This window comes from the organism of the source record quoted next, unplaced genomic scaffold (assembly GCF_019419815.1).
Source record: "Pyrus x bretschneideri cultivar Hongxiangsu unplaced genomic scaffold, Pyrus_bretschneideri_v1 Contig15, whole genome shotgun sequence".
NCBI lineage: Eukaryota > Viridiplantae > Streptophyta > Magnoliopsida > Rosales > Rosaceae > Pyrus > Pyrus x bretschneideri.
In genome coordinates, this window is record NW_025999446.1 from 4,116,648 (window position 1) to 4,131,115 (window position 14,468).

Consider the following 14,468-nt stretch of genomic DNA (forward strand, 5'->3'; position numbering starts at 1 on the left):
TTTCATTCAAAACGCAAAGCTTAAATCCAACTACTGCTAAAATAAAACCACACCAAAAACTAAAAAGAATCATAAAATCGAAAAAACCCAAGAATTTCGAAGTTTTACGCTTTCAATTTGCGAAAAACAAGAACAAGCAGTATAATTTGTGGCAAAGGATGTGTAAAAATATGGTTTACACAAATCATCAAACATCTGGTGTGCATCGAGCACCAACCGCGAGGCTTTTGCCATCTAAACGACGCCGCTGCCATTTTTTCCCTCGCTTTCTAGGCTATCTACTTCTGACTGAAGGAAACTGACTCACTGGTTGTTGTTTTAACAGTGAGTCGTGACTGATATTAGACGACATATCGTTTTAAGGGTCTCAAAGTTAAATTGGGGGATTAGCTTATGATGCGTGGACCCGGATCACCTCTAAACTATGCTGATCATTCTTGTTATACAGATAAATTTCTTATCCGGACGTAAATGTTAAAATTTCTTTCGAGGCCATCATTCTATTTGTTACGCTTTAGGATGAAAGTTGCGCCTTAACTTCGCTTGACTGTTGCTTTCATAATTTTTTTTCTTTTTCAATTTTGGACCTAATTTTAGACATGATTGCTTCTTTTTGTATATTAAGAGATTCTACAAGCTTAAGCTTTATGATTGAACTCTCAGAATGTTCGGTGACTGAAATGTAAAACCTAAGTGAGGAATTGGTGTTGATCAACTGGAAAGATAGACCATGTGACAAAATTGATATTGGCACAAAAAATCAAACATTAAAATCCAAATAAGAGACGAACTACTTTGTTGTATATATTGTTTAATTAGAATCAATTACTCCGGAATCATCTCCACGATTATTGCATATATTATAGAAATGTAATTTCTAATTGTAACTTGTGCAGAATTCCTATCTAAAAAGGAATTGATATTGTGAAAACTACCAAAATGGAGTATGGTAGGGGTAGAGGAAATTTTCGATGGAGCGATGAAATGCATAGCGATCGAAAAGTACTCTATATATTATAGTGATTTATATAAAGTAATACAAAGAATCATATTTCTACGCATATTAAACAATTGCCTCTATTTGGTTTGTCATCTCCACTCCTCGTTTGAAGTTGTTACAATTTTTTTAAAATCCTTTCTAGGGTAGGAAATATGACAAAGGTTGCTTTTTGGCGTAAGATTGAACAATAGTAGGAACTGAACCATGTAGGCTGCCCTATATTCAAACAAATTAATATATACCTCACGCCCAGAACTCAAGGTAAATATTTTTAGTAGATATTTTCGTGTCTAGAGCGTCACGGAACTGACTAAGCTTGGACAAGTTGAGGTTAAGACTGGGAAGCTGGTGAGATTAAACATGATTGTATTGATATGAATTAGATTATTGCGTATACAATAATACAGCTACAATAATTTAGTATCAAACTCGTCTTTCTTGAGAACCTAACGTAGAAATTCCAACACGAGTTTTGCAAATTTCATATTGGATCCTTCCTTGTTACTTGTTTTGTAGTATCCTACTCTGTACAGGAAATAATGCAAAAGCATACGCAGCAGCTTTCACATTGAAAAGCCGACATGTGAGTAAAAACAACCAAACTGTAAACTTCATGTTATTTGGCTACAAAAGAGGATAATCCTCTGCCCAAATTTAACATCAAAAGTAAACTAGTTGCAACCTAATCTAAAGACACAAGGTTATTGCCAAGCGCTTCATCATCATCGTCATTAATTTTTGCTACTCGCTCTTCACTTCAAGGTACAAACTTAAGTCTCTCTCTGTGTTTCCCTTTTGAAAGGCTCATCAAACTGTATAATGTTGTTGAATTGTATCGATGTCAAGTCCTTTCAGCTTCACAACTGACTCAACATGACCCTTCAGCATATGCAACTCCCGAAGCCTGCAACAAAAACGAAAAGCTCTTTTAGAACTCAATTCTCACGTGGAACAAGTCCAACCAGCAAAGGAAAACAATGCAAGATGAAGCATTTTCCAGGAAACAAGAAACAGAACCGGCAGACATTGTTACGGAGACAAGCATGATTCTATATCTATGTATGAGTGCAAATGGTCCTTTACCTTGCAACCTCAGCCCTCTGCTTGGCTTGTTCTGCAATCTCGGAAAGCTCCCTGTAACTGTTCTTCTCATTGAAAAGGTTGTTCGTTTCAGGTGGCTGAAGACCGTGAAGGGTCCTCTGTGCTGCAGCCCACTGTGCTTCTCTCTCCTCTTTCCCATAATCTTTCTTTGTAGTGAAGGCAATATGGTGGGAAGACACAATAAGGAAAATTGTGGCAAGAAACATCAATCTAACTTACATTGTTGAGTAGCGCAGAATGCAACATACCTTATTCTCCAAAAGATTATTCCACGCTTTTCTGCTCGCATTGCGAATTTAAGAAAGTCAAGAGGGACATATGTCACTATACTGTGAAGCCAGATGACACCAGCCCACCCCCAGCCAGCTCCTTTTATCCGTGAAAAACACCAGTTTGCATAGACTGCTATGAGAGTTGCAACCTGCCATTTTGCGGAAAGAGTTATTATAAGAAAAAAAGGGAATATTATTTCTTCATACACGTACCAGAGCAACCAATTGAAACATCAAACAGGTTTTTAAGCTCGCTAACAGAGTCACATTCTTACTTTGAAAATGTACAAATTTCTAGATTAATCACCTTAACATTATTGGAAATTACTACAAATTATAAAACTTCAACACATCCGGGTGCATGTCTGTCTATCCAGCAGCACATGCTCTTGTTATGCAGTGTTGAATTTCCCACAAACTCTTCCTAATGCAACAACAAAGGGGGAGCTGCTATAGCCCTTGTTGTTTTGCGATAGAGTAGGTACTGGGTACATGATTACTAGGCTAAAACAAGAGCAAATTTGATTTCGTCAATTTGTCTATTCGAATGTATATGTATAACCTTGCTCATTATCATTGTATGTATCATGTCGACCACAAATTCGATTAATGTCTGGCACTGTTAAGAACAAAAGTGAAGACTTTCCATTCTGCATCGCAAGATCCCAGTCAAACTTTAATCATTAGCAGATCCCAATTTCACTCTAAACACAAAGCTTAAATCCAAATACTGCTCAACTAAAACCATATTACCAAAAACTAGAAAGAATCATAAAATCGAAAAAACCCAAGAAATTCAAAGTTTTACGCTTTCAATTTACGAAAAACAAGAACAAGCAGTATAATTTGTCGCAAAGGATGTGTAAAAATCTGGTTTAGACAAATCATCAAACATCTGGTGTGGATCGAGCACCCAATCTCAGAGAAAATCGAGAGGGAGGGGGAGAGAGAGAGAGAGAGAGAGAGAGAGAGAGAGGGTTACTTGGGGGATTGCATCGAGCACCGATCTGGTGTGCCCAACTGTAGCTCCCCCCATCGAATAGTGCAGACATTAACGGCGAAGCCCAAACCTTCGGCGTTGAACCGGGCGGCTTTTGGCACGTCCTTGTGCAGCTGCAGTAGCTACCTAAAAGACACAGCTGCCATTTGTTCCCTCGCTGTCTAGGCTTCGTACTGCTGACTGTGGGAAACTGACTCACTGATTGTCGTTTTAACTTGGAGTCGTGACTGATATTTTGGACGACATGTCCTTCTGAGGGTCTCAAAGTTCACAACTTAAATTGGGGATTGGCATACGATGCATCGGCCCGGATATACATACAAGCTTATATTGATCTCACCTCTCAACTGTTATGATAATCCTTGTTATACAAAATATTTTCTTATCCGGACGTTAATGTTAAAATTTCATTCAAGTTCAGTCATTCAGTTTGTCACATTGTAGAATGAAAGTTGCGTCTTAGCTTCCCTCGACTCATGTTTTCATAATTTTTTTTTTTCTTTCAATTTTTGACCTAATCTTAGACATAACTGCTTCTTTTAGGGTATTAAGAGATTCTAGAAGCTTATGTTTTATGATTGAACTCTCAAAGTGTTTGGTGACTGAAATCTAAAACCTAAGTGAGAAATTTGTGTCGATTAATTGGAAAGATAGACGATATGACAAAATTGATGTCCACACGAAAAATCAGATATTAGTGTTTGGATAAGAGATGAATTGCTTCGTTGTACATATTGTTAAATTAGAGTTAATTACTTAGGAATCATCTCCGTGATTATTGCATGTATTATAGAAATGTAATTCTAATTGTAACTTGTGTAGGATTTCCTATCTAAATAGGAAGAGGGATTGATATGACTCTACATATATTATAGTGTTTTGTATAAATTAATAAAAAAGTCATATTTCTACACATATTAAACATTTGCTTATATTTGTATTGTAGCAATGGTCCCTTAACTTTGAGAAATTTGAAAATATACCATTTTGAGAACCATCCAATGAAATATAGCCTATATTTTCTAATTCTTATAAAACTAGCCAAAATTGAAGTTAAAAATACTTAATTACCCGTATGTCAAAATTCTCTCTTCTTCTCCTACCTCAGGAGCTCTAGCGTTTGTTTCTTTAACTCTTCATCTCTATTCCAATTGGTGAAACACTACCACCACACTTCTCTTTACTCAGAGGCAATTGAACCAAGTGATTACTACATCAAACGCATAATTGCTGGTTTTTGTGTTGATCTTAAATTTGTTGTTAGGTTTCTTGGGTAGCAGTGGAACATCAAAGTGCATCACTCTCAAACACCCACTCTTTGGAATCGACCTTCTATGCTGGGTTTCTCGAATGTCTCTCTTATTTTGTTTTTAATGTTTTTTTTTTTTTCAAAACAAATCTGATTACATCTAAAGCTTATTTGGTGTTTTTCTAAGAAAAAATTAACGGGTTTATTGTTCTGATTTTATTTAATTGTATGAATTGCAAGTTAATTAATTTGTTCCTTTTATGGACCAAGAATGTAAAAGGTATGGATCTGGCATTTTTTTTTTTTTTTAACGAATTGAAGAATACAAAAGGCATGGTTTTAGCAAGTTGCATTGGAAGATGCAAGACCCAGGGGAGGAAAAGATAAAGAAAGGTATTCATGCATTAGTGTTTAATATTGATCAAATAGTGCATGAATTGTGTGGCAAGTATGCTGGGAAGAGAAACACAGATGGAATTTGGGGATGCAAGGATTGTGGAAAAACTGAAGCTAGCACTGCTAGTTCTTAAACCGTTAAAATAGCAAAGGAGGAGGATTTTAGTAATTAAGGGTATATTCGTATTTTCATTCAACTTTTGGTTATAATTATCAACAACTTAAAAAGGTCGTTATAATTCTATAGCGGGATCAAATTTTGGTTATTTTTTCAAATTTCCCCTTAACTTTAACTCAATTGGAGCAATGGTCGCTCAACTAAAAATTCATTACCATTGGTCCCTCAACTCATCAAAACGTGCAACTATGGTTCCTCAACTAAAAATTCATTACTATTGGTCCTTTAACTTTAATCCAACTGGAGCAATGGTCCCTCAACTTTAACCCAATTGGAGCACTTGTCCCTCATCTTTAACCCAATTGTAGCAATGCTCTTTCCAACATAACTTGTTTTGACAAAATTCAATCGAAGTTGACGAAGAATCATAGCTACACATTTCGATGAGTTGAGGGACCAATGATGTAGGATTTTTAATTAAAAGACCATTACTCTAATTTGATTAAAGTTGAGGGACCATTGCTATAATTACTCTTGTTTTGTCATCTCCACTCCTCTTTTTGAAATTGTTACTATTTTTTAAATCCTTTCTTGGGCTGCCCTATATTCAAACAAAATAATATATACCTCACGCCCAGAACTCGAGGTAAATACTTTTAGTACATATTTTTGTTCCAGAGCGTCACGGAAACGACTAAGCTTGGACGAATTGGAGTTAAGACTGGAAAGTCAGATGAGATTAGGCATGATTGTATTGCTGTGAATTAGATTTTTGCATACACAGTAAGACAGCTGCAATAATTTAGAATAAAACTCATCTTTCATTAAAACCTAACGTAAAAATTCCAACACGAATTTTGCAAATTTCATATCGAATGCTTCCTTATTACTTGTTTTGTATTCTCCTACTCTGTACAATAATAATGCAATAGCATACGCAGCAGCTTTCACATTGAAAAGCCGATATTTGAGTAAAAACAACCATACTGTAAACTTCAAGTTATTTGGCTACAAAAGAGGATAATCCTCTGGCCAAATTTAACATCAAAAGTAAACTAGTTGTAACCTAATCTAAAGACACAAGGTTATTGCTACGCGCTTCATCATCATCGTCATTAATTTTGGCTACTCGCTCTTCAAGGTACAAGCTCAAGCCTCTCTCTCTCTGTGTTTACCTTCTGAAAAGCTCATCAAACTGTATAATGCTGTTGAATTGTATCGATGTCAAGTCCTTTCAGCTTCACAACTGACTCAACATGACCCTTCAGCGTATGCAACTCACGAAGCCTGCAACCAAAATAAAAAGCTCTTAAACAATGCAAGACGAAGCATTTTCCCAGAAACAAGAAACAGAACCGGCAGACATCACTACTGAGACAAGCATGTTTCTTTATCTATGTACGAGTGCAATTGGTCCTTACCTTGCAACCTCAGCCCTCCGCTTCGCTTGTTCTGCAATCTCGGAAAGCTCCCTATAACTGTTCTTCTCATTGAAAAGGTTGTTCGTTTCAGGTGGCTGAAGACCGTGAAGGGTCCTCTGCGCTGCAGCCCACTGTGCTTCTCTCTCCTCTTTTCCATAATCTTTCTTTGTAGTGAAGGCAGTCTGGTGGGAAGACACAATAAGGTAAATTGTGGCAAGAAACATGAATCTAACTTATAATGCCGAGTAGCGCTTATAATGTAGCAGAAAGCAATATACCTTGTTCTCCAAAAGATTATTCCACGCTTTTCCGCTTTGAATGTATCGGATTGCGAATTTAAGAAAGTCAAGAGGGAAATATGTCACTACACTGTAAAGCCAGATGACACCAGCCCACCCCCAGCCAGCTCCCTTTATCCGTGCAAAACCCCAGTTTGCATAGACTGCTATGAGAGTTGCAACCTGCCATTTTGCGGAGTGAGTTATTATAAAATAAAAATAAAAGGGAAATTATTTTGTCTTACGCGTACCAGTGCAACCAATTGAAGCATCAAACAGGTTTTTAAGCTTGCTAACAGAGTAAAATTCTTGCTTTGAAATGTACAAATTTCTAGATTAATCACCTTAACATTAGTGAAAATTACTACAAATTATAAAACTTCAACACATCCAGTAGAGCAATTAGGTAAAATTGTAAAGGTACTCGGTTGGCAAAAATGCTTACCAGTTGAGCAACCATGAAAGCTCCAAGTAAGAGAAGTCCAGGGCGTTCAACAAAAGACCAGCTACGAGACCTTGTGACGAAAATAAGGGCTTGGCTCACAATACTCACTTGTAAGTACAACGCTGCCATCATTTGCTCAGGCCTATCCCTCAAAGATCTCACATGAAACTTTTCCTGCATTATGAAAATAATTAAATAAAATCAGAAGAATGAACATATTTGCCAAAATAACTGTGACCTAAATAGCTTATGTATTAATGGAAAACAAAGAACTATATATTCCTACCGAGAAGAAGTCGGTATCATTCATAAGCCAGAAGAACACTACTGTCATTAGTGCCAAGTAACCTCCAAGGACAATGCCAGTAGCAAAGATCTCCCTCAGTTTCCAGCTGTCTGGCTGTGGAGATGGCTTCACTCGATCCTTTGAGATTGTCATGATAGTTCCTAGCAGATTCATAAAAACAAAGTCAGACTCGTTTAAAACTATGGTGTTCTAATGGTAACTGATACAAACAGATAGGTGGATAATCTTACCGTCATTTAGGATGGCGATGATCAATACCATGAAGGGTGCAAAGTCAAACTTCCATATCAAAGCAATTAACATAAATCCAAACTGCATATAACTTAGCAACATGAGAACAAACCACAACCAAAAATAGGAAAACTCTAACATCTAAATACCGATCATTGCTTCACTTACCACTATACGTATTGTAATTGAAACAGCATAGATCTGCAAATAGAACAAACGAATTAGAATGACCTGAGAAGATTAACAAATTATTTATGGACCATCTACAGCTCCTCTCAATGAACATAAAAGTAACTTACAGTATAGTTCTTCATCCTCTGGAATATGGCTCTGCTTGTCAGTACTGCACTTATGATCACACTTAGCCCTGGTTCAGTGAGAACAATATCTGAAGCACCTCTTGCAGCATCAGTAGCATCAGCTACGGCAATACCAATATCTGCTTTTTTCAAAGCTGGAGCGTCATTGACACCATCTCCAGTCATTCCACAGATGTGCTTCCTCTCTTGCAGCCTCTTTACAATTTCATATTTGTGTTCTATTATATTAAAAAAGACGTGTCAGAACAATGGTCAATGACTCAATATCAAGTTAACAACATTCACAAACCATGCACATTTAATTAATATGAAACAAAAAAATCAAATTAAAAGGTGGACAATTGTGATAGTATCGCCAAACAAGCACTGAAGGCAGAGCAACATGCCCAATAACTTTCATGCTATGAGCAATCATGAGTCTAGGCTGAATTTAAACCAATAACAATTGATTTGGAAATGCAAACTACTACCAAGAAATGTGAGGTTTATAACTTCTCATTAAAGAGTTTGCATGTTTAATTAGAAAGTGGAAAGAACAAAGAAACTCCGGTAGAACCCACCAGGAAATACTCCAGCAAATCCATCAGCCTTCTCAATCAACTCGTCCACGGGGAGGGAAGCTATGGCTGCATCCTTGTCTTGGCCAAGCAATGCGGAGGATGGGTACATGTTTGTTCCCATACCAAGCCTCCTTCCAGTTTCCTTGCCAATGGCAAGCTGATCCCCTACACAATAGGAGCACAAATTATACTGACTGAATAGAGCATCGAAATTCCCCGGGCAGGAGAAAAATAGGAGGGATTACATGTAGCCACTGTGTAATACACGGTTTTAAGGGAAAATGAGCTTACCTGTAATCATCTTCACATTCACACCAAGATTGAGTGCCCTGCGAATTGTTTCTGCACTGTCATGCCTGGGAGGATCAAATAACGGCAATAAACCAACAAACTGCCATGGTGTCCCTGGACTCTCTTTTGTTTTTTCTGGTACTTGCTGGAGATAAATCAAGGACAGAAATGATATCAGAAAGTCAGTTTACACAGCAATAAGCATATGATAAAGGTTTTTCTTACAAACCTGTCTTGCAACACCCAGAGAACGAAGTCCACGTTCAGCAAACTTATCAATCACCCCATGCACCTTTTTCTTGAAATCTTCCTTGCAGTTGCATAGGGTTAATATCTGAGGATAAGAAATATCTGCATTTGTTATGTCTGGGGAGGAATATTTCTTCCCCAAATCAATGCCTAGAATTGACTTAAGACAAGGTTACCTGCTCAGGGGCACCTTTACTAGCGCGATGCCAATTTCCATCGGAATCGATGTAGGTCAGAGCAGTCCTCTTGTCTACGGGGTTGAATGGTAGGAAATGGACTTCTCTTATACCAGCTCGTGCCTGCCCAAATTATTATATGACACCTAAAATTAGAATTATTAACGCTTGGACCACAAAGTAATGATATACAAAAGAAAAGCGAGAGACCAACTACCTCCTTAGGATCAGCAAGCATTCCTACAATTGCAGCATCAATAGCATCCTGATTTTCAGTCCTAGAAGCCCTTGCTGCAAGAAGCATAACATGCTCTTTCTCCACACCCTTGGCAAACACTTCAATCAGATTTCTATCAACTGAGAGCTTGTTCAGGGTCAAAGTCCCAGTCTTGTCACTGCAGAGGACGTCCATGCCAGCCATTTCCTCAATGGCAGTCATTCTCTTGGTGATAGCTCCCTGCTGAGCAAGCCTGTGGGAGCCAATAGCCATGGTGACTGATAAAACAGTTGGCATGGCAATTGGGATTCCTCCAATCAAGAGAACCAGCAAATTATCAATCCCTTGCCTGTACTTGCGCTTCTGTATTGGGTACATTACTATTATCTCAATTAGTATCCCCACAGCAATTGAACAAATGCAGAAGTTCCCGATGGCAGTGAGAACTTTCTGGAAGTGCCCAACTTGATTGGTGTTGTCCACCAGATGTGCAGCCTTGCCAAAGAAGGTGTGCACACCAGTAGCAATAACAACTGCTTCAATTTCTCCCTGTTTACATGTTGAGCCAGAAAACACTTCATCCGAAGGATTCTTAGTAACTGGAAGGGACTCGCCAGTAAGGGCAGATTGATCAATTTTCAGAGGATCACCCTCGAGAAGGCGGGCATCAGCAGGAACAATATCTCCCAATTTGATACTGATTATGTCTCCAGGCACCAAAATTGAAGCATCTTGCTCAGTCCATCGACCATCTCTAAGAACCTACATCAGGTAATGATAAAAAAATAAGCAAATCTTCAAAAGAATATTTGCAGTAACAATAGAAGCATTGTTCAACAATTTTATTTCATCACCTTAGTCTTGGGAGCTAGACCGGCCATAAGGGCTGCAGCAGCATTACCAGCGTTGTTTTCTTCGATGAAACTGATAGTAGAGTTAATGACCAGAAGAACAACAATGCCAACAAAGTCCTGCCAATCAGGAGGCCTTCCATCACCATTTGCCAAGACAATAGCCATCAGAGCAGCAGCTTCCATGACCCATGACAAAGGATTCCACATAAATCCCAAGAACTTGAGCAGTTTGCTCTCCTGTTTACAGAAGACGAAATCATCATCATGTCACACCATAAAAAAAATAAAATAAAATAAAAAATAAAAAAATAAAAAACAGAGGAGGAACAAAAGATTTCAATATGTCAGAAATTTTAACAGACCTTTTTCTCTTCTAGTTTGTTTGGTCCAAAGACTTGAAGCCTGTTGGCTCCTTCTTCTCCAGTCAGACCTTCTCTTGTACATTTCAGCTGCTCAAAGACTTCCTCTACCGGAATCCGTTCCTGTTAACAAAAATGAACAAATACACATGAACGAACAGTTTCACTTCTTAGGGGTAACTGCATGCAACCAACTGTTTTCTGCAATACGAAATTCAAACAATACCTATTTTCTTTACATGAAACTTTCAGAAAATTCCTATAATATAAACATTTCCATTTCAAAATTATTCTGAATTGTTTGTATGCAGCACCGATATAAGCAGTTTCACGCATACAATTATAGAAACATTTCTTTTAAAGCCAACCCGACATGATATTTAAACCGCATTTGTCATGATTAAGTTCGGTGCTACACGCATACAATTATTTCAAGCTAAAAACTTAAATGTAAGAATTCACCACTGCACCATAGTAAACAAACAGTTCATGATATTTTAAGATTTTTCTTCGGTAAATAGATAACAGATGACAATTGATTTCATAGACAAAAAGTCAAACATTTCTGTCTCCCTTGTTGACTTCAAGACATAGTGAATTAAAATAATTAAATACTTACAAATGATATTTCAACTGCTTACCAACACACTTTTGACCTTATCTAGCTTAAACCAAATAAGACCATGGGATACGTGACAATCATGCATATCAACAACACACTTTGTTTAGTATCTACGCGCCTATATTTAAGGATAATGCATGTTATTTAATTTTTTTTGGATTTAAAAAATAAGGAATACAATTATATTTTTTATTAGACCAAATCAGAAAATGAATACATAGAGTGGGCACCTAAATATTATCCTCATGCTTAATCGTGTCGTTTGTTTTTTTTTTTTTTTTCCCTATTGGAGAAAAATGATGTGAGATTATCATTTACTAAACAATTTAGGCATTCAATAGAAATTTAATGTTTGACCAAATAAAAAAGTTAGAAATATATAAATGAAAGATCCAAGCATATATGTAGTACAAGGGGTTAGGGATCCTCTCCAAATCTCTTTCCACAAAATCCACCTAATTCGGAATCCGGATCATTAGAATTTGATTATCACTTTTAAAAAGATCTCCTATTTGTAATCGTTGAATCAAATTTTAACAGTTCGAATCTCAAACTAAATGAAAAGGAAGGAACTCAAAACGTCCAAATCCCAAAACAAGAAAGCTAATAAAATACAACCGTATACAATAAAATAAATAAAATCATCAACACAGGTCATCAGATAGAATAATTCAATCAATAAATTAATTTCCAAATCAAAAAGATATTATTTTCTTTTATATAAAACCACTTAAGAATCGCCCAATAAAAAGGTGCGTGACGAACACGCATTCAATAGGACACATGACGGACACGAGTCCAATAGGGGGTGTGAGGGTAAACTAATATTCGGTTGTCAGCCATGTTCTCTGGTAAAGCAGCGTTGCGTTTGTCAAGCCGCTGATTTCATGTGATTTCGGAAAAGCGCAGACCATACAAATTTTTTAAAAACATTTTCGAAAACAAAAACAAAACTGCAATCTTTTTTTAAAAATAAAAAGTGCTTGAAGCAGAAGCCATGGTAGGGAAGCATCTGGGCCGTTCGTTCTGGGATCTGGGCCCACCAGAAGGCGAGGACAAACGGCCCCAACGATTCGGATGGCCTGAAAAGGTTTTTCGTGTGTAGCCTCTCTATGATCATCGCCGAAATGACAGACTCAAAAAAACTGAAACGTCCCGCCGCCGATCAACCACGAAAAAAAAAGATGATTTATTAGTTTTTATTTTTTTTATTTAATTTTTGAAGAATCGCAACGAGGGAGCGAAATCTCCTGCTTAAAATATCAACAACCGTTTGGTAGGTGAGAAAATTAGCGAAAATAATAAAATAAAAGTAAAGCACCGAGAAAATATTAAGAAAAAGCAACAAATTAATTGTAAATTAATTTTTTTCGCGAAAGAAAAAAAAAATTATAAAAATCTTCAAAGTGAGTGAGATGAACTGACGATACTGATACAGAAATCTCTAAAATTTCAAGTAGATCAATTTTTGTTTGAGTAATTTTTCTCTGTAACCCTTTTTAGTCATTTTTTTCCCGGGAACCAAACACATGCAGCAGAGCTCAACAGAGAAAAGGAAAGCATATAGATATTTGTATATACCAGATCGACGGACTCGTTTTTTATCTCTTCGAGGCTGATGGCCTTATCGCCGGCCATGGTGGGGGAGTAGCGGGGGAGCTCGGAGGAGCTCAGAGCTGCAGACAGAGAGCGCTTGATTAGTTTTTGAGCAAAAAATTTGGATAAAGGAGGGGGACTATATATAGTGTGAAAAAATAAAGGCCTAGAATCTAGAGGGAGAGAGCCATAGTGAGAGAAGAAGACGAACGAACACCCACCATGAAAAGTCTACAGAGGATGAAAAGTCTACAGAGGATGAAGGATTGTGGGAATCGGGTTTTCGGGTATCGGAGCCTCCGGGTCGGGTGAAACGGCGGAAGCGAATGAATGAATGAAGGAGAAAAGAGTCGACACTGGTTTGATTTATATAGACCTGACTTTGGGAGGGGGTGAGGGCCCACTTGGGGCCCAACTGTAAGCGTTTTTGACTTTGCCACCCTTTTGCGCAATGCGGCGCGTGGAAGTGGTGGGAATCCGTGACGGTCATTTTCTCTGTTTTATTTTTTCAGGAAAATTTTAAAATATCTTATATACTTATACATATTTTTCAATTGGAAATTGTTAAAATTTTTACACTTCAAACTTTCTATATTAGGAAATAAAAATACACTTGTGATGAGTGTAAAATGAGATTTTTGAAGTGCCAATAACACTTCCCTTTCAATTTATCATATAAACTAAATACTCGATTTTTTATATTAACTTTTAATTTGTCATGTCTTTATTTTAAAAATAATTCGTGAGTCTTTACACATGACTTATGTTTAGAACTATTTAGGACATTTCAAATCTCCGAAAATCTATAGTTCTACCAACTATAAAAAATGAAAATGATTACAATAAAATATTATTTTTTATTCTAAAATGAAAATAGTATAATCCTGATCGAGTTTCTCTTTAACATGATAGTCCTCGAAACATATATCGCATGTTCTTGATATATAGGTGTCCTCTAAAATAATGATATGTACTAAACTTACAGTGCTTTTACTAGTTTATTGTTTTGACAAAGAATGAAATGAAAATGATGTGAAACGTCCGAAATAACCCTAAACACAAGTTATGTACACGAATTTTAGATGGAAAACTTTAACAGTTTAGGATGAAATGATAAAGTAATGATTTTAGAAAGGTGATATAACAAATTGCTTAAAATTTTAGTTCAAATGATAAATTGAAAAAATGTGTATAGGTCCTTAAAAAACATTCCCTTTTTTTTTAGTGAAGGATTGAGACATGGAACTTGCATCAAATAAGAAATTCAACTCCCTATTTAGGAGGAATTGGATTTGCATAAGTGATATTCTGATTTTGGGAGAAATAAAGGATTTGGCTACAATACTAACATGTATTTGATACAATCATCATCTCAACGGTTATATTATGATTATATCATATACATA

General features: G+C 36.8%; 1 protein-coding gene across 3 annotated transcripts; it reads right to left on the reverse strand.

Annotated features, from left to right (window-relative positions):
- Positions 1–1,537: 1,537 nt before the first annotated feature.
- On the reverse strand, positions 1,538–13,406 carry LOC103931136 (plasma membrane ATPase 4). 3 transcript variants are annotated; one of them, XM_048580378.1, is made up of 17 exons: positions 13,284–13,406; positions 13,048–13,142; positions 10,848–10,967; positions 10,486–10,722; positions 9,632–10,393; positions 9,415–9,537; positions 9,219–9,323; positions 8,990–9,134; positions 8,699–8,863; positions 8,118–8,356; positions 7,987–8,019; positions 7,818–7,899; positions 7,567–7,727; positions 7,281–7,454; positions 6,836–7,018; positions 2,084–2,247; positions 1,538–1,904 (listed from the first exon to the last, which is right to left on the reverse strand). In XM_048580378.1, exons 2-17 carry the CDS (start codon positions 13,102–13,104, stop codon positions 1,808–1,810), a joined length of 2,847 nt encoding a protein of 948 aa, XP_048436335.1. In that variant the 5' UTR covers positions 13,105–13,142; positions 13,284–13,406; the 3' UTR covers positions 1,538–1,807. The 3 variants fall into 3 exon arrangements, with proteins under 3 accessions (XP_048436335.1, XP_048436333.1, XP_048436334.1); XM_048580376.1 differs by lacking the exons at positions 1,538–1,904; positions 2,084–2,247 and adding exons at positions 5,974–6,423; positions 6,558–6,739; XM_048580377.1 differs by lacking the exons at positions 1,538–1,904; positions 2,084–2,247 and adding exons at positions 5,974–6,423; positions 6,558–6,739 and having other exon boundaries at positions 13,048–13,143; positions 13,303–13,359.
- Between the last annotated feature and the right edge of the window lie 1,062 nt (positions 13,407–14,468).